Below are 26959 nucleotides of genomic sequence, written 5' to 3' on the forward strand. Positions count from 1 at the left end.
TGAAGTTATCCACTTTGGTGGCAAAAATAGGAAAACAGATTATTATCTGAATGGTGGCTGATTAGGAAAAGGGGAGGTGCAACGAGACCTGGGTGTCATTATACACCAGTCATTGAAAGTGGGCATGCAGGTACAGCAGGCGGTGAAAAAGGCGAATGGTATGCTGGCATTTATAGCGAGAGGATTTGAGTACAGGAGCAGGGAGGTACTACTGCAGGTGTACAAGGCCTTGGTGAGACCACACCTGGAGTATTGTGTGCAGTTTTGGTCCCCTAATCTGAGGAAAGACATCCTTGCCATAGAGGGAGTACAAAGAAGGTTCACCAGATTGATTCCTGGGATGGCAGGACTGTCATATGAAGAAAGACTGGATGAACTGGGCTTGTACTCGTTGGAATTTAGAAGATTGAGGGGGGATCTGATTGAAACGTATAAGATCCTAAAGGGATTGGACAGGCTAGATGCAGGAAGATTGTTCCCGATGTTGGGGAAGTCCAGAACGAGGGGCCACAGTTTGAGGATAGAGGGGAAGCCTTTTAGGACCGAGATTAGGAAAAACTTCTTCACACAGAGAGTGGTGAATCTGTGGAATTCTCTGCCACAGAAAACAGTTGAGGCCAGTTCATTGGCTATATTTAAGAGGGAGTTAGATATGGCCCTTGTGGCTACGGGGGTCAGGGGGTATGGAGGGAAGGCTGGGGCGGGGTTCTGAGTTGGATGATCAGCCATGATCATAATAAATGGCGGTGCAGGCTCGAAGGGCCGAATGGCCTACTCCTGCACCTATGTTCTATGTTTCTATTTATATACACACATTCTTTTTCTCTCTCTCCTTTTTCTTCCACGGTCCCTCTCAATATACCCCTTGCCCATCCTCTGGGTTTTTCCCCCTCCCCCTTTTCTTTCTCCCTGAGCCTCCTGTCCCATGATCCTCACATATTCCTTTTGCCAATCAACTGTCCAGCTCTCGGCTCCATCCCACCCCCTCCTGTCTTCTATCATTTTGGATCTCCCCCTCCCCTTCCCACTTTCAGATCTCTTACTAGCTTTTCCTTCAGTTAGTCCTGACGAAGGGTCTCGGCCCAAAACGTTGACTGTACCTCTTCCTAGAGATGCTGCCTGGCCTGCTGCGTTCACCAGCAACTTTGATGTGTGTTACTTATATTTCCTTCGGTTGTTTGAACCGTCTGGCCAATCAGATAACAGTTCACTAATGTTGTTTTGCCAAAATGCATTATCGTACGTTTTCCAATATTGTATCCCATCTGCCACTTTGTTGCCCATTCTTCAAATTTGTCTGTGTCCTGCTGCAATCGCATTGCTTCCTCAGCACTACAAACACCTCCACCTATCTTTATATCATCCGCAACCCTTCCCACAAAGCCATCAATTCCATTATCCAAATCATCGACAAATAATGTGAAAAGTAGCGGACCGATTACTGACCCCTGAAGACCACTAGTCACTGCTAGCCAAGCAGAAAAAGTCTCCTTTTATTCCCACTCGCTGCCTCTCGGCTGCCAGACATTCCTCTATCCATGCCAGTATTTCTTCTGATTTTTATCCTGTTAAGCAATGGGGGTTTATGGGGTGGTTGGGTCCTGACTAAATATCAGGAAATGCCAATAGCGATTATATAGCTTCTGCCACCCAAGACAACTCCGCCTTCACGTCGGGCTCAGGTCTGGGTGCAGCCTGTCTCGCTGAAGGAGCTCTGTCTATGGCGAGTGTTTGGCACCAGAAAAATAACCAGACCAACGCTGGTGGTGTCACCTAAAATCACTGAAGGCTCCGGCAGCAGGGCGATTGATTTCAAGCTGTGGTGGAGGACTGTCTTTGTACAATAACAGCAAAGGTAGGGCGAAGCCTAGTGTATGATTCCCAATTGGGAACACCAGTAGAGGTCAAATGCTCTAGTTAGATGAGCACTGCGGCAACAGAAGGCAACAGCAAACCACTGTTGAAATTACTGCCTGGTCAAACATGGAAAGAAACAAAAGAAGGAAACCAGACAACAGCATGAATGGGGTTTATTCTAATGAACAGAACAACACCTCGCTCGGTCGGGGTAGTCACGTGCTGCAGGTGACACCAGTCCGTCATCCAGAGACTGTAAGCAATAGGGAAAGGCTAAGGGTAGCAACATGGAACATCCGTATACTTTACCAGAAAGGAAAGTTGGACAACACTTTAACTGAAATGTAAAGGTTGGAAGTTGATATCTTAGGCCTGTCAGAAATTAGATGGACCGATAGTGGCAAATTCACTGAGAATTGTTCTCTGATCATGTACTCTGGAGGTCAACAGCGTATGTATGGAGTTGGAATTATTTTAAACAAACAAGTATCAGAATGTGTTATGGGATATTGGGCGATATTGGGCTGCTTTTAGTTAAATTTAGCGGTAACCCTTTTAATATTAGCATAATCCAAGCCAATGTGCCAACAAATGATGCAGATGAAGAAGATATCGACAGGTTTTATGAAGGCTTTAGAAATAATATCACATATTCTAAAACCTACCCAGGAGCAGACTGTGGTTCAGATCACCATCCAGTAGTAACTACCATTAAAACAAAATTAAAGAAACTAAAACTTGGAAAAAAGAGAAAGAAGTATATGTTGGGAGAACTTAAAAATGGTAGTATAGCTAAGCAACAATTCAAAACAGCTTGGGATGGAATTAAATATGCTATACAGCAATCAGCAGAGGAGATAATCCCAGTACAAGAAATCCAACACACCAACAAGGGGAGGATAGCTCAAGAAATTCTGGATCTGATGGAACAAAGGAGGTTAGTGAAGAATAAGGAAGTGGAACACAGAGAGCTAGACAGACAGACCAGACAATTGTGCAATATTGCAAAGGATGAATGGCTGATTCAAAAATGCAATGAAGTAGAAAGCCATATTAACAACAGCAAAGAAATGCACAAGAAAATTAAGGAAATTACTGTAATTAATTTCAGGCAGAAGGAGAAGATGGCGACGTGATGCGGCGCACACAGCTCTCCAGTGAAATGATATCATATTTGTTAAATCGGGTACCGTGCACAATTCTGATTTGATGGAGACAGACGTGAGAAGGCACAGAGGAACATCTGGAAATTTCTGAAATACCCGGTTCACTGCCGCTGCTACTGTGGTATCGAGAATCTCTGGAGGGAAGGCCCCAAAATCCCCGGCTTTGCCTGCCGCTGGTGACCGAGGCTGAGGTCGAAGCATTCGGCAGAGATGGCGCTCGGTACTCGGCGTCGGATGGCTGATCGGAGCTCGAAGTTTTTGGACGACTGAAAGTTGGATTGTGGTCGGGCATGGCAGGGAGAGTTTTCTTCCTTCTCCCGTCTGCGTGAGATGTGGGACTTTCGAGAGACTTTGAATTTTTTTACTGTGCCCATGGCCTGTTCTTCATCAAGTTATGGTATTGTTGCATTGTTGTAACTATATATTATAATTATGTGTTTTTTGTTAGTTTTTAAGTCTTGGTCTGTCCTATGTTTCTGTGATATCACGCCGGAGGAATATTGTATCATTTCTTCATGCATGCATTACTAAATGACAAAAAAAGAGGACTGCGTGTCCTCATAATCTAATCTAATTAAGAAAACCTCCTCTACAGGATGCATAAGATCAGCAGACAGATGCATGCTAACAGACCCAAATAAAGCATGTGAGAGGTGGATTCAGTATATAGATCAGCTTTTTGAAGATAATAGAGCGGAACTCCCAGATATTAAATACCCTAATCCTGGCCCACCTATTACCAAAGAAGAAATAACTAAAGCAATGAAAAGCATAAAACATGGTAAAGCCACTGGACCTGATGAAATTTCAGTGGACATGATACAAGTCCTGGAGGATCTGGGCATAGATATTCTTTCTGAACTGTTCAATGTCATATATGAGTCTGGTGTATGCTCTGACGATCTCTTGAAGTCAGTATTTATAACTCTGCCAAAAATTCCTGAAACTATTGACTGCGAAAATTATACAACAATCAGTCTGGTGAATCACATAATAAAGATTTTGTTGAGACTTGTTCTGAGTCGAATTAAAAACAAGTTAAGTCTAGCAACTTCTAAACTGCAATATATGTTTATTGAGGATAGAGGAACTAGGAACGCAATTTTCATACTATGAATGCTTTCAGAAAAGGCCATTGAATATCAAAGTGATGTCTTTTTATGTTTTATTGATTTCACTAAAGCATTCGACAAAGTGAAACATGAAAAATTCTTTCAACTCTAGCTGAACTAAACACTGACGGAAGGGGCCAACAACTGCTTCAAAATTTATATTGGAATCAAACAGCGACGGTTAAAAAAAGTATGATAAAATAAGCAGTTGGACTAAAATTCAAAGAGGAGTTAGACAAGGATGCGTTGCCTCACTGGAATTATTTAATATCTATAGTGAAATGATTCTCAGAGAAATAGAAGACCTAGATGGGATAAAAATTGGAGGTGTTAACATCAACAATATAAGATATGCAGACGATATCAGCCTAATAGCAAGTGCTGCAGAAGACCTACGCATCCTCCTAAACAAAGTAGTACAAACAAGTGCAGATTTTGGTCTAACCACCAACTGTAAAATAAAACAAATGTATGGTAATATCAAAACAGCAGGATACGATTTAATGAAGCAGGAAGGTAGATAGAGTTTGGATGTCCTTCAGTAATGTTCCTAACAAAGCACCCATGGCAGATACAGGGACGCGGAGATGAATTGGCAAACTAGTCACAGGATTAGCTTGATAAATGGATGTGAATGGTCATGTGCCAGCTTGTCTCTCCTCCCGGACGCCGGCAATAAGCGGCGAGCTGTAGATTTGCTGATGTATCCTTTGTTGTTTGTAAAAGAGTATGTGAAACAAAATATGACTTGATCCACGTTGTGAAATAAAAATCTGGGAGACAATATAGACCTTTGGAGGGTCGTTTTCAGTTGTAACCTTGCAATGCCAGGCCATACCTTTCTGAATGGAGGAGGACAGTACAGCAGAAGTGGATTGTGTTATTCTTGCATTGTTCACCGAGGCTTTGAGTGGAAGAATTCCGACTCGGTCTTACAGCTATACGGAGCACTGGTGATAACAGACTGAGAGCAATGGGTGCAATTCTGATTGCCACGCCATGGGAAGGATGTTGTAAGAACTGAGCTATGGTAGATCAAAATTCACCAGATTGTTTCCTGGACTGTGGGGAAGGGGATAAACTATAAGGAAAAGTTTGATTGTCTGAAATAAAAAATAAAATGAATGGTCCTTGTAAAAGTTTATACAATTATGAGGAGGTGTATATTGTACAGATAGCCAACAACTTTGTCTTCTCCTATGTCAGCAGTGGCACGTCCATACACAGATCTGAAGACGTTCTTTTTCTCGCCCAGTGCGGCGTGGTTATGTCTGCAGCAGACGTGCTGAATACAGGTGATAATAAAATAATGGAAACGTGTCTGGAGAACCCTTGGTTAACAAAGGTAGAGAGGGATACGGGCTGCATTATGGCTCTGGGGATTGGCATAGGTCGCCATAGTCGAACTGGGGCAGAATCTATGCAATATTGATTCCGCACTGCAATCTACAAGAAGGTAGCTCTGTCACAGCGCTGACCGCAGCGAATCTGCACTGCCAGTGTAAAAGTCATTCCGATGGCTCCACCTTTACCCGAGTTACCCAGCGGCCAAATGAGCCCTGAGTGTCAACGCAGCTGTGAAACGTAACGAGTGAATGAAATCAACTGAGCGATCGGATACCAGGATTGTTGATGCCGTCACGGCTATCAAGGACGCTTCTGCACAGAAATGGATTTATATTTGATTCCAAGTCAATTTAATAGCGAGACACATTATAGTTAAACACATAAAACGCAGATGTACATCGCGACCCAATGACAGATTTCCGATGCGCAGAATTAGTGGGTAATGAACTTTCGAACTTTAGGAACATGTGCTTTGCTTTACCTGTGTTTTTTAACCAGTATTAAAAACAAAGTCCAAGGGTATTTTAACACAAGCCGCATTTCCTCTCTAAACTTAGCCTGTGTCGCTGTATAAATACAGGCGTTCGTGCAGGAACTCAGATACATGATCATGTGGCCGGCTTCAATGGCGACATAGGCAGAGTCGGTGTAATCGCCGTCGTAATGCGCGGTTCCTGCGAGTCGGGTGATCTGAAAGATCACAGTGACCGACAGCCACAACAGAATGAAACTGCCGGACACACTAAAGAGTAAAATGATGGATTTCCGGCGGCCTTCCATCTCCGGATCCTTCTGTGTTTGACTGCCTTGACCGCGCAGTCCGCGGCGCACTTTACTGGCTAATAAAATGCGCCTTACCGTCAGACAGTTAAACAGGGTTATCAGAACAAAAGGTAATATAACCGTTAAAATACTCTGCAGAAAGGAGAATGCGACGCCCACAAGAGACGTAATGAACCATGAGCTCGGCTGACAGCCCCATTGAATACCGTTAATTACACGCACAGGTTTATACTCAAATAGATATGGGACGTTCTGTAAATACATCAGGAGCGGCACGGTTATAATGCCGGCAACAGCTGTCCTCGCCGTGCAATATTTCGTTTTAAGCTTCCGACAACAGATCGCTACAAACCGATCGGCTGTGAACAGGACAGTGTACCAGACCGAGGTTTGCAGGCAGGTCGAATTGAAGTACAGGACGACTTTACAGGCGGATGTGTAGGACAGGAAGCAGAATGGAAACTGGTACATGACGATTTGATACACAATTACACAGACGATCATCACCAGGAAATCTGCCATTGCCATGAAAGCCATGTAGAGCGATATACATTTGGAAAGGCCACAATTCCCTCGGAAGAGGACCACCATTGTCAATAGGTTCGCTAGGGAAAGAGTCACAAATTGTGAGTTACAAACAGGGCGAGGAGAAACGTTCTCGGAATCCAAAGTGAAAATACTAATCCGACTGTGATCGGCAAAATTACCGGGTAAAGAACAGAATCGGACTTCACTGACTCGTTTAGTGTCGCTTGTACGCAATCTAGCTTAAACTCGAATAATTTCAGAAACGTCTATCAATAAATAAGTTCTTCCACTTGGATATATCCGCCATTTTTGATCACATTCGTTATCATCTTAAAGGTGCGATAGGGAGAAATTAATTCAAATCTCCAGGTGGGCACCCAATTCTTGTGCTAGCTATATTTACTATAATTCCCAACTGGTTCGGGTAAGACATCTAATGAAAGGTTTGATCGGAAATCCACAAAGGGGGGAGGGAAGGAGAGGGAGAGAGTGAGTGAGCGAGAGAGAGAGAGAGAGAGAGAGAGAGGAAGAGAGAAAGAGAGAGACACAGAGAGACAGAACAAGAGAGATTGTGCGAGAGGAAGAGAGAGAGAGGGAGACAGTGAGAGAGAAAATTCAGCTCCGGCGGCAGTTGGTACAATCCGCAACGCTCCCACAAATCGTCCTGTTCTACTGCTCCTTCACCAAAAGTTAGGTCACAAAATACATTTCAATCTGCAACAATCCTGGTATCAGATTTACGCTGACAGTGGTGAACAACGGAGAGGATTGATCTCCCTGAATTTCAGCAGCATCGTCTACGATGAACTCTGGGGGCGGGATGGGGGGTCGGGGTGACAGTGAACTTGACCCTGCACCAGCGTGTGGAGCGGAGACGAACCGTTCAGCAGCGGTAGTCTGCCGTGTCTCCGCGCTGGGTCGGTTTCGCCGGGAAACAACACCCAGTGAAATGACTGTTAATAGAAGTCCGTCGCTAACATCTCAGACAGAGGATGTGTCGACTTACCCGGAACACCGAAAGCTGCGAGAATAGGGTAAAATACAATCGTCACATGCCGGATTGTTGGTAGAGCCATTTTCGGGTGTTGTACAAAATGCACCGCACTGCTCGCACTGAGAGCCACTCGCCTGCGTTCTGACCTCGCTGCCCTTTTATACATTAATCTGTACCCCGGTGAAAAAAACACAGAGGCTGCACAGTAACTCGGGTTAGTTACAGTCAGTTAACAAACAAGGCGCCGTTTCTCTCGGCACCGCGGGGAATGCTTAAAGCTCAGTCCAGAACACCGTCTAGTAAAGTAGACAATCAGAAAGTTTTTAAAGCTGTTCCCCGCACTCCGGATTGAAATGCCAGTCATGACCTATCACCTGCTTATATTAACACACACAAAACGCTGCGTTCCACCAGCATTTTATGTATGTTGCTTGAATTTCCAGCATCTGCAGATTTTCTCGTATCTACTTCTATTGTTGCCTTCACATTCATTTTATTTGATATTAATTGTATGATATCTCGCTCCATATCTCTCAAAGCAAATGTTAGCTCTGAGCGATCTCACGATTTATCCTGAAACCAACCCCACATTATATGAACATTACAGCGGGCCTGCACAGTCTGCGTTATTTGCCCAATCTAATTGTAGACCACACGGATTCCATCACCTTACTCCAAATTTGTCCATACTTCTTCAGTCACAGTGAACTCAGCAGCCCGTTGTGCGGGCATGATTGATAAGGGCAACACGAAATGTATTTAAGTAGTCCCTGCTTTTTGACATTGAAGGTTAAAAATCTCTATAATCACATCTGTGACCAATATTCCCGATACCGAATGTGCATCGGCTTTTCCGGCTCCGAATAAGGTCTCAGTAAATGGCGGCGCATATTATGGATCACCACTGGCTCCTCATTTCCATCATCAGAATCGGAACCAGCATCACGTTTACTGTCTCCAGTAAATGTCGTGAAATGTGTGTACAGTGCAATACGTCCAAAAGCACCGAAATAAACAATAAATAAATAAACAAGAGAGGCAGCGCTAAAAGAATGCAAACAGTGACGTAGTATTGTTTAATTTAGAAAAGTTTAGAAATAATTTAGAAAGCCGATGCTTGAAGAGAATAAGCTCAACTAAGATATGCGAGGCTTAGCGAGTATTTTGGTGATACTGACGACAACTCCCTGAACTTTTACAGAGCCATGGACAAGGATATGAGCAGAAAGTATTGGGACGTGTTTAATTTGCGGGAGTACCCATCATGACGCTATGAGGCAGGAACCTGGGGATGTAAACCAGGAACGGATGTGTTCAGGGAAATGCCCAACAGAAATGTGCAGCTTGTTCCGGGTGCCCTTGCTTGGCGTTCTGGGCAGGTTTGTCCCGCTGAGGTGGGGAAAGGACGCTAACTCGAAGGGGTCACGGCTGTGACGAGATGTGGAGCATCCATTCCCGAGGAAGAAAGAAGCATGCTTAAGGCTTAAGAAGCAGAGATCATCAGAGAGGGTTCTGGAGAGTTACGAGGTCGCCAAGAAGGAGCCAAACTGTGGACATAAGTGTTAGGAGTGTGCATTGGCGAGGAGGAGAACAGGAGGATGAGAGGGTAGAAGCGATGAAGGATACAAGAGGAACGAAACATGCGCCTGGAGTCAGGGGCGGTAGTGGAGGTCGGTAATGAACGCTTTGCTTCAGTATTCACCAGTGCAGAGCTTCCTGACAGATCAGATGCCGCGGACGAGCACTATTCAGCCAGGACTCCGTAGACCACAGAGTAGGAATCCCAGAGGGAACTTGATGAATGTGGGGGCAGCGTGAACAGCCTGATATGCTGGAATATGTCAAGGTTTCGAAGGAAGATGCATTGGAGAATTTGAAGAGCATGAGGATAGATAAGACCCTGAGACCGAAAGGAATATCGCACATGATACTAATGGATGCGTGGGAAGAGATTTCCTCGGCTTTGGTGATGACATGTGCGTCCTCAGTGGCCACAGGAATAGGTGCGAAGCATCAGACGGTGGGAGGTTCTGACAAATATCATTATTGTGTTCAAGAAAGGTACCTGGATTAACCCTGGGAATGATAGACCAATTACTCTTACTTCAGAGACGGGCAAATTTGGGGGGAATTTCTGGAGATGACGTTCAGGAGCTCCACAAGTCTCGGCACATCAGCCTGTAATTGGAACTTAGACCTCCTCAGTCATCGTACCCAAACGGGGAAACTAAGCAAGTGCGCATCAAACCCCCAAAACTCCAGCACAGGCGCCCCGCAGTGGCGTGAACAGAGACACGTCTCTACTCTCTCTCTTCGCCCATGACTGCCCTCCCGCTCCTGCTACAAACTCAGTCATCATAGTGGCAGAGGTCACAACAGTGATTGGCCTCATCACAAACACTGATGAATCTGCATATAGAGAGGATGAACCTCAAACTTCGACCAGCACTAAGAAGACAATAGAAATGGTAATCGACTTCAAAATTACAAGAAGTGTCGAAAGCCCCCTATCCCTGCATGATGAAGTAATGGGGAGCGTTCAGAGGTTCAAGTATTTGGGGATGAATATCACCGAGGAGTTCTCTCGGCCCATCAGCAAAACCTCGTCAGCAACGAAAGCACAACAGTGACTATACTATATGAGGTGATTAGGGAGAGCTGATCTGTCTCAGAAATAGCTGGTCAACATTTTAAGTGCGGTAGAGAGCAGACTGACACACGGAATGGCAGTGCTGTGCTCCAGATGCAGCGAGACAGATTGCAAACCACTCAAAGGGTTGATTAGGACGGCTCCGATCATCACTGGGTCTCAACTACCGGACTGGGAGACAATCTAACTCCGGATGCTCACGGCAACAGTAAAAACCCATCCGATCCCTGACACTGTCTGGTTAATTTCCTGCCATCTGGTAGGGGAGAGGGAAACATCTTCGTCATGCCATTAGACGGAAATATCTTCATCCGAGGGCCGTTGTTATGCTGAATAATGCAACACCCTGCCTTGCCAATGGCCTTTGAGTGCCACTGAAATCATTTGTTTCTGTAAATACAGTTTTTTTTCTTGTTTGAATGAATCCGGACCGCACGCATTGCAAATATCTGTTTTGTGCGGTCTGGCGCAGCGCCGCCATTTTGTTCTCTTCAGCCATGACAATACAGTTCCATTGTATTCTATTGATTTGCCGAAGCACAGTCTGATTAGGGATAGTCGACAGGACTTTCAGAAGAGCAGAACATGTCTCACGAAGATGATTGAATACCGTGAGGAATGGGCGAGACATATTGTTTAAAACCGAGGATTGGAGGTTGTGGATATGGATTTTAGTATGGTATGTTCGCCGAACGATAAGCTCATTCAGGAAGGTGGGAGGCACCAGTTCCAGGGAAAATTGCCCGTGTGGATTCAGAATTGGTTTGGCCGCAAAAGGCAGAGGCTGCGGTGGTCTTCATTAGACGGGAGAATGAGGGTAAGAGCCGTGAAATAATTTTGTAGCCTTAGAAAACTCTGCTGAATCCGCACTTCCTGTCTTCTGTTCCGTTCCGGTGGTCACATTATAGGAAGGATGTCGAATCGTTAGAGATGGAGCAGAGGAGTTTCACTGCGATGACACCAGGATTATGAAGAGTGGTTGACAGAGCTAGGGTTTTGCTTTAGGAGGACAGAAAATGAGCTGTGACGTTGGGAAGGTGTACACAATGATAAGAGGCAGCGGTCGATTGTACAGCAAGAGATACTGCATGTTTCCCAGGCGGAAATGGCGAATACACGGAGGTATAACTTTATGGAGTTGGGCGGAAGGTATTGTGGTGATGGCGGAGGCATTTCTTTTACACACTGAGGGGTGTGTACGTGTGACGCTCTGTAATCAGCGGTGTGGCGTCATTTCCGTTATGGACATTCCACAGACTGTCAGGTCGGCGGGTGGATGAATGGGAAAGATGAGGGTGATGTAGTCGGAAAGGGTCAGATTGATCTTGGAATCGACTAAAACGTGGGCACAACCAAGTGCCTACGATGCCATATTGCTGTATGCACTGTACGATCATGTGTTAGTGAAACGTTCAGGGTGTGTCTTGTGACCAGGTACCTCCTTACTGATGTCAGCAATGCAAAGTGTTCTGGATCTTCAGGGTCCTCAATGATGGATGCCGTCTTCTTCAGACATTGCTTTTTGAATATGGCGGGGAGCCTGATGCCTTTGCTGGAGCTGACTGACTTTACAACGCGTTGTGGCTTTTTCCGATCTTCTGCATTAGCGCCTCCACACCTGACCGGATGCAACAGCCCGCACACTGTCCGGGGTACATCACTAATCTTCTCAAACTTTTCCGTAATTGCATCAATTCCTCATCTCCAACTCATCATCTACAGAGCTGTGGACCCACGGGAAATGGAAGCTCCTCGGCCTTTCCTCTGCTGACCCGTCGAGGAAGACGTACCTGTTCACAGTTCAAAATTCAAAGTGCATTTATTATACTTTTTCAACATTTAGATTCGGCTCCTTACTAATAACCACGAAACAAAGAAAACCAATAGGACCGGTTAAGAAAGAAAATCGTCAAACACCCGACGCGCAGAGAATAAAATACAAAAAGACCAAATCTGCAAACGATAAACTTCACCAAATAACATTCAGAACTGAAGTTCGGAAAATTGAGTCCCCCCACGGTAAGGAAGCCAGGTATTGCAACAACCGATTCCAGAACATGTCCCTGCCTCTGTTGAACGTAGCGCCGAGAAAACGTCGCGGAGCACCGAGCCGAAGCGTCCCGTCCATCGTCCAATCTGTTCCGTCGTTGAAAACGTTTGAACATCGCGTCGTTCCTCGCTTTCGGACCCGGGCCGTGCTGTTTCGTTACTCCCTCGGGCCTGGCCTCACCGCTTCGATTCTGCTCGTTCCAATCTTTCCAATTCGGCCCCACTTTAAAATCGATCAAATCTCGGATCTGTCCTCGCTGTCGGGCACGGGGCCGGTCTCTGCCTCGCCTCCGCTCGCCTCTGTTCCGCCACATCGAATCGCCTCTATGTCGGCGCCGGCAATTGGCTCGTCCTCGGATCTCCGACCCGGACCCCGACGGCTGGATTCGGCTTTCAAGGCAGCACTGTCCAGCGCTTTCGAGCTTTCAGATCACACCGCATTTATGGAATGGTGACATACATCAACAGTGAATTTCAACACCTCTTTTTTTGCATTGGATTTGATGAATGTCCTACTGTCAACACTTGGGGAAAGTGGACTTGGTCACCATTGACCAGAACGTAGCTTGGTCAAACACATCATGATCAATAAGAAGAGATCAGATGCTGTGGAACGTTTTGATTTGGATGGAGGCCGAGATCGGCAAACTCTGGTCAAGTGTCCTTTCTTTCGGCAAGTAAAGCGGAATGAGCCTCGGTGTCAACAGTCTGTAGGCTTCCGGTGAAATTCAGCGCAAAGGTAACATCGGAAACCCCGGAGTATAATTCTTTTGATTCTTAGCTGGGGACACTTTGTTAGCGTCAGTACAATCTGCGGCAGTTGTAGGTGATGGAGACGTCACCGCTCTTTGTACGTGGGACTCTTGCGACAAAACTGCATTTTTATCTGCCGTTTGCATGCCATTTGCGATATCAAAAGCTGACTGAAGTGAGAGCTCCGATTCTGCCGATAAGCGACGCTGAATGCGAACATCACGCCGACGACTGAGCGATCTCGTATCGTTACTTCTCGAACATCAACGTAAACACAAAGTTCAGTCAGTTTTCTTCATTCAGCAACAAACGTTGCTATTGATTCGTTTTCTAACTGAAAACGAGAGCTGAATCTAACGCGCTGCACAATATAGGATTGTACAATATAGGACAGTTTAGGATTGTAATGAGATCAAATCTCAGAAGTCCCACATACGATTTCGAAGAGAGCAAATCGGGATTCATCAAACCTCGGACGATATTGTGTGTTTCTGGACCGCAACAACCAAGCAAGATACTATCCTTTTGATTGGGCTCAGTGATGTTGTTTGTCGCGAATAACTAGCCAAACATTTCAATGTAAATCTTCCCGTGGTCTGTGAATCATAATATTCCTGAGCTTGTCCAATGATGGTCATTGTTCAAATGTGAACATCGATTCCAAAAGAGCGAGTGTCACAGATCCCATCCCCGTCACCACTGTTTTACTAAGAACGTTAATCGTGTCCATTGCAGCTGAACAGGTCTGCTTGACTCGTAATCACGCAGAAAAAAAAACATGTTCACACGCACAGAATTTGCAGGTCAAACGCGAATCGATAGATGGAGAAACCGGCGACATCGACAGATCCCGTGATGTCAGATGACAGACTAATAACGCCCACACAGTGGATAGGACACTCCACTCTCACCTCTATCTCTTCCTCCCTTTTAACCCCATTCTCCCTCTGCCTCCCCATCCCTCTTCCTCTACCGCTGTCTCAGCATTCTCTCTCACCCTTCTCACCCTCTCTCTCCCTTCTCTCTCACCTTCCATCTCGCCACCCATCTACTGTATCTCTCGATCTCTCGCTATCCCCCCGTCTCTGCCTCTCGGTCTATCCCTCTCTCTACTCTACCGGCCGAGTTCCTCCCAACATCTCCTTCTCCAACCTTTCCCCGCTCCCCTCTCTCTCTCAGCGTGAGTGTGGTCACGGTGACTTTGCTGGTAAGCTGTTTCGTGTCGCTGATGGTGTCCCGGGTTCTTGCAAATGGGGATTTCAGCAACCCCTCCAGTTTCCAGCGTCGCAGTCCCGTTGGAAATGAACGGAAAGAGAGCTCATTGGGAGTGCAAATGGTGGGAGTGGGTGGGAAGGGATGGAGTCCACGGGGGTGCGGATGATGGTAGTGAATGAGAAGGGGTGCGATCCCATTGGGAGTTCGAGTTCGGACAATCCTGCCGCTCCCCTCTCACCCTCCCTGTGATGACAGGTTGCAGCTGGTCACCACACCGTGGGAGAAGAGATTTCCCTTGAATTTCACAGAATCATAGAAATCTACAGCACGTTACAGGCCCTTCGGCCCGTAGTGTTGTGCCGACCATGTTACCTACTCCAGAAACTGCCATGAATTACCCTCCCGCAGCGCCCTCTATTTTTCTAGACTCCATGTACTATCTAACATCTATATAATATCTAAGAGTCTCTGAAAAGACCCTATTGTATCCGCCTCTACCACTGTCGCTGGCAGTGCATTCAACACACACACCACTTAGCTCTGACATCTGTTCTGCACCTACTTCCAAGCAAGTTAAAACTCTGTCCCCTCGTGTTCAGCCGGTTCGGCGGGAGGAGCGAGTGCAGCGCGTGCAGTCCTTCGGTGAAAAATGATATCGTATCCGTTAAATAGGGGCCGTGGACAATTCTGATTTGATGGAGAGGGGCGTGAAAGTACAGAGGAACATCTGGACAAATTTCTGAAACGCCCCATCGCTGCTGTCGTTACTGCGCGATCGTGAATCTTCCAGAGGGAAGGCCTCAAAATCCACGGCTTTGTCTGCTGTTGGCGACCGAGATTGAAGTCAAATCGCTCGGATAGACATGATACTCAGTACTCGGTGTCGGAAAGCTGATCGGAGGCTCGAAGTTTTCGGACGACTCGGAGTCGGACTGTGGTTGGCATGGCAGGGAGAGTTTTTTCTTCTTTCTCCCGTCTGCGTGAGATGTGGGACATTTGAGAGACTTTGAACTTTTTACTGTGCTCATGGACTTCTTCATCAAGTTATGGTATTGTTGCACTGTTGTAACTATATGTTATAATTATGTGATTTTGTTAGATTTTTCAGTCTTGTTCTGTCCTGTGTTTTGTGATATCACACTGGAGGAAATATTGTATCATTTCTTAATGCATGCATTACTAAATGACAATAAGAGAGGACTGTGTGTCTTCATAATCTAAATCTAAAGCCCTAGGAACAAGCCTGTAGCTATCCACACGACCAATGTCTCTCATCATCCTGTACACCTGCATGAATTTCCTGCATGTTTCTCTCCAGGCTGAATAAGACGATAAGCTCACTGTGCTTTTGACGTCCTTCAGGGCTCTGGATGAAGTTGGTTAAACTCCTTCCTCCCCGCTCTTTTCAACGTCTTGTATCATTTTCACTCATTTCAAAGGACTGTGTCTCAGACAGCTGGGTTGTTGCAATGCACCTCTAAAGTCTGACAGCAGACTAGTGAGTGAATCATCGATGGAGTAGAGTCAGAAATCAGCCTGAATCAGGGCTTTGGGGCTCCTGAAAGAGATGGGACCTAGAGTTTACCAGGAGGAGCAGGAAGAGGAATCAGACCGGTAGGATGTGGCTGCAAATGAAAGATCAGAAACATTTTCAAACAGTTTGAAAAAAAAAGGTGGTTAATTTCTGCAGAATACTGGAGGAAATCAACAGATCTGGCTGCAAATGCGGAGAGGAATAAATAGACAATATTTATGCTGAGCCCCTTCAGCATGTCTAGACTGTGTACTCCTCTGCTTTGTAGCTGCCTGAACTGCGGAGTTCCTCCAGCATTTTGTGTGCGCGTCTCTGTACCGTATTTCCCGCAACTGCAGAATCTCTACACTTGTAAGAGGATTGTACTTTGGCATTAGATACACGTTGATATTGAGTATACTGTTTATGGGAAACGCTTTCTGCGCTAAAACAGCTGCTGAATTTTCTATGCATACACACACAAAAACTGAGCTACGAACATGGAACTGGTGCTTGCAGAAACTTTTAATGGCACCGTGATTACCCATAAATCCCTGCGTTACAAATATCGCCGTCGCCGAAGCACCGATCAAAGCACAGGCGTCAGCGTTGTGACGTTCCCGAATATCACGCATGCGCGCAGTACACAAAGGCCTTAGAAGAGCAGCGGCAGGTAAGAGCGACTCTCCGGGGGTAGGGGAGAAGGGAGAGAGGGTGAGGGGGGGGAGAAGGGAGAGAGGGTGAGGGGGGGGAGAAGGGAGAGAGGGTGAGGGGGGGGAGAAGGGAGAGAGGGTGAGGGGGGGGAGAAGGGAGAGAGGGTGAGGGGGGGAGAGAGGGTGAGGGGGGGAGAGAGGGTGAGGGGGGGGAGAAGGGAGAGAGGGTGAGGGGGGGAGAAGGGAGAGAGGGTGAGGGGGGGAGAAGGGAGAGAGGGTGGGGGGGGGAGAAGGGAGAGAGGGTGGGGGGGGGAGAAGGGAGAGAGGGGGGGGGAGAAGGGAGAGAGGGGGGGGAGAAGGGAGAGAGGGGGGGGAGAAGGGAGAGAGGGTGGGGGGGGAGAAGGGAGAGAGGGTGAGGGGGGGAGAAGGGAGAGAGGGTGAGGGGGGGAGAGAGGGTGAGGGGGGCGGGGGGAGAGAGGGGGAGGGGGGGTTGGGGGGTGTTTCAACACTGACTTCGGGACAATTACTGTGACTCCAGACACCGTGAGCCGCAATCCCGGGACAGTCCTGCTCTCTTCCCTCTCTCTCAGCCCCACCATCCGTACACGGGCCCCGGGGAGCTTCCGGCTGATGAGGGAATGGGAACCGATGGATCTCTCAGACAGAGCTGAGCTCCAACTGTCTAAATGCAAGGATCGGGAACCCGGAGAAAGGGAACAAAATCTTTTACATCAGCTGTTGAGAAAATCACCTTTGTTCTGCCTCCAATCACAAACAAGAGAAAATCTTCAGAGAGGGCACAGTTTTAAGGTGCTTGTTAGTAGGTACGAGGGAGATATCAGGGGTGTTGTGTTCTTTATACGTACCGTGGGTTACTAATAACAAACCATATTCTGGCAGAATTGAACTTTTATTTAACAGCAACAAAACCACGGTTTACACTGCCATGCTTCTCGATCAGTCTTCATTTCTGCGCATGCTGGGAACTCTGTCCAGTCACGTCCTGACACGTGATATCACCTCAAGGGGTGAGTTTTTTTACACAGAGTGGTGAGTGCGTGGAATGGGCTGCGGCAGCTGTGATGAAGCCGGATACAATAGGGTCTTTTAAGAGGCTCCTGGATAGGTACATGGTGCGTAGAAAAATAGAGGGCTATGGGGAACTCCAGATAATTTCTAAAGTAATGTTCGGCACAGCATTGTGGGCCGAAGGGCCTGTATTGTGCTGTATTGTATTCTGTATTCTGTATTGTATAAGTGGGGAAGTCACCTACCCATGACCTCTGGTTGTCGTGCCACCCAACATCAATGGAAAAAGCTGCTTGCATTTACCCTATCTATACCCTCATACTTTTGTACACTTCCAACAAATCCTCAAAGCAATGTATAATTTCCTTGTTTATGCTTAGAGCCTTTTTCAGATGGATAAGATGATGAGGGGCATTGATCATGTGGATAGCCAGAGGTTTTTACCCAGGGCTGAAATGGCTAACACGAGGGGCATAGTTTTAAAGTGCTTGGAAGTAGGTACCGAGGGGATGTCAGGGGTATCTTTTCTTACACAGAGAGTGGTGGTTGTGTGGAATGCACTGCCAGTAGCGGTGGTCGAGGCAGATAAAATAGGGTATTTTAACAGCCTCCTAGATAGGTACATGGAGCTTAGAAAAATAGAGGTCTATGTGCTAGGGAAATTCCAGGCAGTTTCTAGAGTAAGTTTCATGGTTGGCACAACATTGTGGGCTGAATGGCCTGGAATATGCTGTAGATTTCTATGTTCTATATTGAACAGTGAAATAACTTTGGCTATCCTACAATCCTCTGATTACTCTCCTGTCACTAAGGATGATTTAATTATCTCTGCTGGGGCCCTGACAATTTCTGCACTTGCCTCCCGTAGGGTCCGAGGGAGCACCTTGTCATGCCTTGGAGATTTATCCACCCTAATCTGCCTCAGGATAGCAAACATCTCCTCTTCTTTAATCTGTACAGGGCCCACGATTTTAATGCCGCTTTTCCACACTCCCATACACTCTTTGTCCACCTCCTGAGTAGAAACCATAGAAAAACTACAGCACAGAAACAGGCCTTTTGGCCCTGCTTGGCTGTACCAAACCATTTTCTGCCTAGTCCCACTGACCTGCACACGGACCATATCTCTCCATACACCTCCCATCCATGTAGCTGTCCAATTTATTCTTAAATGTTAAAATAGAACCCGCATTTACCACCTCGTTTGCCAGCTTATTCCATACTCCCACCACTCTCTGTGTGAAGAAGCCCACCCCTAATGTTCCCTTTAAACTTTTCCCCCCTCACCCTGAACCCATGTCCTCTGTTTTTTTTCTCCCCTTGCCTCAGTGGAAAAAGCCAGCTTGCATTTACTCTATCTATACCCATCATAATTTTATATACCTCTATCAAATCTCCCCTCATTCTTCTACGCTCCAGGGAATAAAGTCCAAACCTATTCAACCTTTCTCTGTAACTGAGTTTCTCAAGTCCCGGCAACATCCTTGTAAACCTTCTCTGCACTCTTTCAACCTTATTAATATCCATCCTGTAATTTGGTGACCAAAACTGAATACAATACTCCAGATTCAGCCTCACTAATGCCTTATACAACCTCATCATAACATTCCAGCTCTTATACTCAATACTTTGATTAATAAAGGCCAATGTACCAAAAGCTCTCTTTATGACACTATCTACCTGTGATGCCACTTTTAGGGAATTTTGTATCTGTATTCCCAGATCCCTCTGTTCTACTGCACTCCTCAGTGCTTTACCATTTACCCTGTATGTTCTACCTTGGTTTGTCCTTCCAAAGTGCAATACCTCACACTTGTCTGTATTAAACTCCTTCTGCCATTTTTCAGCCCATTTTTCCAGCTGGTCCAAGTCTCTCTGCAGGTGCTGAAAACCTTTCTCTTTGTCTACTACAACTCCAATCTTTGTATCATCAACAAATTTGCTGATCCAATTTACCACATTATCATCCAGATCATTGATATAGATGACAAATAACAATGGACCCAGCACTGATCCCTGTGGCACACCACTAGTCACAGGCCTCCACTCTGAGAAGCAATTCTCTACCACCACTCTCTGGCTTCTTCCATCGATCCAATGTCTAATCCAATTTACCACCTCTCCATGTATACCTAGCGACTGAATTTTCCTAACTAACCTTCCATGCGGGACCTTGTCAAAGGCCTTACTGAAGTCCATGTAGACAACATCCACTGCCTTCGCTTCATCAACTTTCCTGGTAACCTCCTCGAAAAACTCCAACAGATTGGTCAAACATGACCTACCACGCACAAAGCCATGTTGACTCTCCCTAATAAGTCCCTGTCTATCCAAATGCTTATAGATTCTGTCTCTTAGTACTCCCTCCAATAACTTACCCACTAACAACATCAAACTTACCGGCCGATAATTTCCCGGATTACTTTTCGATCCTTTTTTAAACAACAGAACAACATGAGCCACTCTCCAATCCTCCGGCACCTCACCCGTAGACACCAACATTTTAAATATTTCTGCCAGGGCCCCTGCAATTTCAACACTAGTCTCCTTCAAGGTCCGAGGGAACACCCTGTCAGGTCCTGGGGATTTATCCACTTTAATTTTCCTCAAGGTAGCAAGCACCTCCTCCTTTTCAATCTGTACAGTTTCCATGATCTCACTACTTGTTTCCCTTAACTCCATGGACTTCATGCCAGTTTCCTTAGTAAATACAGATGCAGTAAACAGAGATGAATAAGTATTTAAGATCTCCCGCATCTGCTTTGCTTCCACACGTGGTTTGCCATTCCGGTCTTCCAGAGGACCGAATTTGTCCCTTGCAATCCTTTTGCTCTTAACCTATCTCTAGAATCCCTGAGGATTATCCTTCAGCTTTTCTGCGAGTGCAACCTCATGCCTTCTTTTAGCCATCCTGATTTATTTCTTATGTATTCTCTTGCATTTCTTATACTCCATAAGAATCTGCCTGCTTATACCCGTTATCCAACTCCATTTTGTGCTTCACCAGGGTCTCAATATCTCTTGAAATCCAAGGTTCCTACAGTTTCTATATTCACCTTTTATTCTGACAAACACACACCCGCTTTGTACTATCAAATTTTGCTTTGAAGGCCTCCCATTTACCAAGCACACCTTTGCCAGAAAGCAGCCTGTCCCAGTCCCCAGTGGCCAGATCCTAGTGTCATAATTCCAGATGTTGATCCATGCCCTGAACACATCCGCCTTTCCTACATTGCTCCTTGTATTGAAATATACAGGGCTCAGCATATCCACTGCACCATGCACAACCTTTTCATTCCTGACTTTGTCTGAGGACTGAACAACAACTGTCTCCACAACCCCACTACTATCTGTTCTGTTATTCAGGCTCCCATTCCCCCTGCAACTTTAGTTTAACACCCCCCCCCACCCCCACCTCCCACCATGCAGCTCTATCACCCCTTTGGCTTTCCTCCCCCAGATCAATAAAAAGGAGGCGCATACCAGGTACAGGTGGATCGGAACAAATGGGGTACTGATGAGTTACAGGAAATTCAAGTGAACACTTATGAAAGAAATAAAAGAAGTGATGAGGTTGCCCCAGCAGACTAAAGTGAAGGAGAATGCTCATGGATTCTGCAGGTATGTTAAGTGCGAAAAGATTGCAAGGGAAAAATTAATCCTCTGCAAGATCAGAACGTTAATCCATATGAGGAGACAAAATAGATGTGGCAGATGTTTTTGCATCCATATTTACTCAAGAGATGGTGACAGAATCTATAGAAGTGAGGCAAAGCAGCATCAACTTCATGGACCCTGTACGGATTACAGAGGTGGAGGTGTTTGCTGTCTTCAGGCAAGTTAGCGTGGATCAATCCCCAGGGCCTGACAAGTTGTTCCCTGGGACTCTGCGGCAGACAAGTGCAGAAATTGTCGGGGCACAAGCACAGATATTTAAGTCATCCTTAGTGACAGGTGAGGTACTGGCAGATTGGAGGACAGCCAATGTTGTTCCACTGTTCAAGAAGGGCTCTAAAAATAAACTAAGAAATTGTACATTGGTGACATCAGTAGTGGGAAAGTTATTGGAACGTGTGTGCAGGAACCAGATATATACTGTAAGTACTTGGATAGATGTGGATTGTTTAAGGATAGACAGCATGGCTTTGTGCACGGTAGGTCATATCTAACCAATCTTGTAGAGTCTCTCGAGGAAGTTATCAGGAAAGTGGATGAAGGCAAGGCAGTGGATGTTGTCTACATGGACTTTAGCAAGGCACTTGACAAAGTTTGATATGGGAGGTTGGTCAAGAAGGTTCAGTCACTCAGCATTCAAGAGGAGATAGTAAATTGAATGAGACACTGTCTTTGGGAGAAGCCAGTGTGTGGTAGCAGATGGTTGCCTCTCTGACTGGAGGCCTGTGACTAGTGGTGTGCCACAGGGATCAGTGCTGGATCTGTTGTTGTTTTTCATCTATATCAGTAATCTGGATGATAGTGTGGTTAACTGGATCAGCAAATTTCTGTATGACACCAAGGTTGGTGGTGTAGTGGTCAGCGAGGATAGATATCATGACGTGCAGTGCGATCTGGACCAGCTGAGAAAATGGTTTGAGAAATGGAAAATGGAATTTAATGCAGACAAGTGTGAGGTGTTGCACTTTGGTAGGACCTATCAAGGTAGGTCTTTCACAGTGACTGGTAGGGCTCTGAGGAGTTTTGCAGAAGAAAGGGATCTGGGAATACAAGTCCTTAATTCACTGATATTAGGGGAGTCCAGAACCAGAGGCCACAATTTGAGAATAAAGGGTAGGCCACTTAAAATGGAGTTGAGGAAAAACTTTTTCACCCAGAGGGTTGTGGGTCAGTGAAATGCTCTGCCTCGAGGCCAATTCTCTGGATGCTTTCAAGAAAGAGTTAGATAGAGCTCTTAATGATAGCGGAGTCAAGGGATATGGGGAGAAGGCAGGAACGGGGTACTGATTGTGGATGATCAGCCATGATCACAGTGAATGGCAGTGCTGGCTCGAAGAGCCGAATGGCCTACTCCTGCACCTATTGTCTATTGAAAATGGTGTCATAGATGGGATCGAAAGAAAGATTTTGGCCCATTGGCCTTCATGAACCAAAGTACTGACAACAATAGATGAACGTTATGTTGACTTGTAGAAGACAGTTGTGAGGCCTACTTTGGAGTATTGTGTACAGTTTTGGTCACCTACCTACAAGAAAGTTGTAAAAGAGGTTGAAAGAGTTCAGAGAAAATTCACAAGGATGTTGCCAGGTCTGGAGGACTTGGGTTGTTAGGAAAGATTGAACAGGTCAGGAATTTATTCCTTGGAATGTAGAAGACTGAGGGGCGATTTGTTTGTGATAGAGGAGCATAGACAGGGTAAAAGCAAGCTGACTTACTCCACTGGGATTGGGTGGGACGACAACCAGAGGCCATGGGTTAAGGGTGAAAGGTGAAACGTTAAGGGGAACATGAGGGGAAATTTCTTCACACAGATGGTCATCCGGGTGTGGAATGAGCAGTCAGCCCAAGTGGTGCAAGCAAGCTCAATTTCAACATTTAAGAGGTTTGCTTAGGTACCTGGATGGTAGGGGTACAGGAGTGGGCAGTTTAGATAGTTCAGCACAAACAAAAGGGCCTGTTTCTGTGTTGTCCTTTTCTGTGACTGTGACAAGAACCTGAAATAATACAAAAATTCCCTCTAAGTCCTTTTCACAGCTGTGTGGACCAACCATTCATCTCAGCAGGAATTTTTTATATGGCATTAAAACTTAAAATTGTGGCACTTTAAGTTAATAATACATAAAAGAAAATCCTCGCTGCACGTCAAGAAAGACTATTTGTGTGAAAGTGTTTCAGATATGATGGGGTCAGGCACCCATGCTGCTCAGCAGGAGCAGGGAATAATACCAATGGAGAGAGTCAAACTGAGCCAAGACACAAATTGGAGATGGCAGAAATGCTGCATTCTTACAGACACAGGAAGAGCATCAGGAAATTGATGGCCATTCCAGATACCAGCACTGTGCCCAGTTAGAAGATGATTTATCTCTCCAACTTGGGTTGAACCTCACTGTAACAGTGTGATACCAGATCAAACCTTGGCAACTCAAGTAATATCATCTGAAATGTTGTCCTACACCCACTGATGGATTTTATAAATCTTTTTACAGGTTAAAAATAAGAAGGAATTTGTCTCCAGGAATCTCAAACACGACACGCCAGTTTTGCTGTCTCTGTCTAGATATTTAAGAAGTGGAGCAAGGGATTCAATCGACCATCCTTCCTGCTCAGACTGTGGGGAGGGATTCACTCGGTCATCTCAATTGAAGGTACATCAGCAAGTTCACACTGGGCAAGGTCATTCAACTATTCAGTGTGTGAGAAAGGATTCTGTCGGTCTTCCCACCTGTGGACACACCAGTCAGTTCACTCTGGGCAGAGGTTGGTTATCTGCTGAATTTGTGGGGAAGGATTTACTCAGTCATCTGAACAAATGGCACACCAGCAAGTTCACACCAGGGAGCGGCCGTTCACCTGTTCAGTCTGTGGGAAAGGATTCACTTGGTCATCTCACCTACTGACACACCAGCGAGTTCACACTGGGAAGAAGCCATTCACCTGCTCAGAATGTGGGAAGAGATTCACTTGGTCATCCGACCTACAGAGACACCATCGAGTTCACACTGGGGAGAAGCCGTTCGCTTGCTCAGTCTGTGGGAAGAGATTCACTGAGTCATCCAACCTAATGGTACATCAGTGAGTTCACACTGGAGAGAAGCCATTCACCTGCTCAGTCTGTGGGAAGGGATTCACTCAGTCATCCAACCTACGGAGTCATCAGCGAGTTCACACTGGGGAGAAGCCGTTCACCTGCTCAGTCTGTGGGAAGGGATTCACTGAGTCATCCACCCTGCAGAGTCATCAGCGAGTTCACACTGGGGAGAAGCCGTTCACCTGCTCAGAATGTGGGAAAAGATTCACTCAGTCTTCCCAACTACTAGCACACCAGTCAGTTCACACTGGGGAGTGGCCATTCACCTGTTCAGTCTGTGAGAAGAGATTCACTTACTCTTCCACCCTACAGAGACACCAGCGAGTCCACACTGGAGAGAAGCCGTTCGCCTGCTTGGAATGTGGGAAGAGATTCACTGAGTCATCTCACCTACAGAGTCATCAGCGAGTTCACACTGGGGAGAAGCTATTCAGCTGCTCAGTCTGTGAGAAGAGATTCACTTGGTCATCCGACCTACAGATTCATCAGCGAGTTCACACTGGGGAGAAGCCATTCACCTGCTCAGAATGTGGGAACAGATTCGCTCGATCATCCACCCTACAGAGACATCAGCGAGTTCACACTGGGGAAAAGCCATTCACCTGCTCAGTCTGTGGGAAGAGATTCACTCAGTCATCCACCCTACTGAGACATCAGCGAGTTCACACTGGGGAGTGGCCATTGTTATAAATCCCTAGATTTTGTTTGCTGTGGACTGTCATTTTGAGAGAGATTAAGAATGGAAATCAGTCTGACTTGCATCTTGTTTACATTGCTCGCAGCTTGATTAGTTTTAACCACGGACACAGACACTCAGAGTCAGACGGAGATGAAGGAGGAAAAATGGAAGTATCGGAACAAGAGACCAGTGGCCAAGGGTCATTGTTTAGAACTTTCCTATGCCCACAAGGGTGGGTTAATTATTGATTCAGCATACGTTGAATGTGTGGTTGTCACCTCGTTTGATCCATAGGAGTGGATCGGATTTGGGGTATCCTGTGAAGACCACTTATGTGTTAACCCTTGCCTGGGTGTGGTGTGGAAATTCACTTGAAGACGATACCCCCTGTGAAAAGTCACTTTTGGTGATAATTTGTATGTGGATTTGGAACGATGACAGATAAAATCTACAGTGACTGTTCTCTCGTTTTACCACCATGGATGTTGTGGAAGTCAACATTATTGCCTTCTCTCTACATTTACCCTGGATTACAAATATATCTCTCTTCTCAACTATTCTGTGGTTGAACTGAACTTTCATAGTTTACCATCTCAAGACTCCAAGCCTTGTTTCCCCTGAGCTCAATAGTTTGGGAGTTATATTTACCCACATATATACACATAACACTGTTAACTTTTGTTTATCTTGCTTAAGTTACTATATTGTTAGTAGGTACTAATAAAGATAGTGGATGTAACATCAAAAACAGACTCTAGGTGTAGTCTATTGCTGCTGACTCATTTCTAAAGTGTTACGGGGACAAAATTGGGACCTGCATCCGATATAGGAAAAGATTTGGAGGCATATTGATTAATTATCGATTTCATTGGAGAAATCCCTTTTGATTTATTTGTGTGTGGAAAATCAGCAGCAATGGATGTTGATAGATTTCTGGAAGCGCCAACCTCTGAGGCACTAAAGGACACCAGAAGGATTGAGTTGTTGAGTATTGTTAAATGGTTAAAACTTGCTAAGGTGAAATCGACAATGAGGAGGTCACAGATGCAGAGGATAATAGCTGAACATTATGTATCTGAGGGTGTGTTTAAAGTGGAGGAGTTGGAGGTGTTTCCTGAAAGTAAACCTAGTGAGCTTGGCCTCCCGTACAAGTTAGAAAAATTGAAGATGGAGGCTGTGGAAAGGCAGAGGCAGGTTGAGGCTAGAGAGGCAGGAAAACAGAGAGAAGAGGCAGAAAAACAGGGAGGAAGCAGAAAGACAGTGGCTGTTCGAGCTGGAAAAGATAGAGAGATTGCAGCAAAGGGTTATAACGTTAGACTCTGGTGATAAGTTTGAGAGCAGTCAGGAAGTTAAATTGGTACCTCCATTTGATGATGCAGAGGTTGATAAATACTTTCAGCATTTTGATAAGGTTGCTCAGAGTTTAAAGTGCCCAAAAGAGGGTTGGCCACAAAGTGTAATTAAGGGGAAGGCTCAGCAAGCCTATTCTGCTTTGACAGTTGTTGAAGCAGTTGATTATGACATAGTGAAACAGGCTGTGCCCAAGGCTTACGAGTTGGTACCAGAAGCATACAGGCAAAAGTTTAGAAATTTGAGGAAAGCTGTGAACCAGACTTATATGGAATTTGCTTATGAGAAGTTTGTGTGTTTTGACCACTGGTGCACATATAAAAATGTAAATGATGATTTTAACAGCTTGAAAGAGTTGGTTTTAATTGAAGAATTCAAAATGTGCATCCCTGATGACATAAAGATGTACTTAGATGAAAAGGATGCTGCTGCTTTGCAGGAGTCTGCTAGATTAGCAGATGAGTTTGCTTTAACCCACAAGGTTATGTTTACCCCGAGTAAGAGTTTCCAGAAG

General features: G+C 45.7%; 3 protein-coding genes across 3 annotated transcripts in view; all 3 read left to right on the plus strand.

Annotated features, from left to right (window-relative positions):
- Positions 1-26959, plus strand: part of LOC140208469 (uncharacterized) — a 97101-nt gene that overhangs the window by 17955 nt on the left and 52187 nt on the right. The window lies entirely within an intron of this gene.
- On the plus strand, positions 17716-24432 carry LOC140208481 (uncharacterized). Its single transcript, XM_072277169.1, has 3 exons — positions 17716-17801; positions 21110-21270; positions 23815-24432. Exon 3 carries the CDS (start codon positions 24138-24140, stop codon positions 24402-24404), a length of 267 nt encoding a protein of 88 aa, XP_072133270.1. The 5' UTR covers positions 17716-17801; positions 21110-21270; positions 23815-24137; the 3' UTR covers positions 24405-24432.
- LOC140207386 (uncharacterized) lies at positions 24408-25752 on the plus strand (the record flags this gene model as incomplete). Its single annotated transcript, XM_072275922.1, has 1 exon — positions 24408-25752. A coding segment is annotated over one exon (699 nt), but the record flags the coding sequence as incomplete, so codon positions are not given.

This window comes from Mobula birostris, chromosome 13, assembly GCF_030028105.1.
Source record: "Mobula birostris isolate sMobBir1 chromosome 13, sMobBir1.hap1, whole genome shotgun sequence".
Lineage (NCBI taxonomy): Eukaryota > Metazoa > Chordata > Chondrichthyes > Myliobatiformes > Myliobatidae > Mobula > Mobula birostris.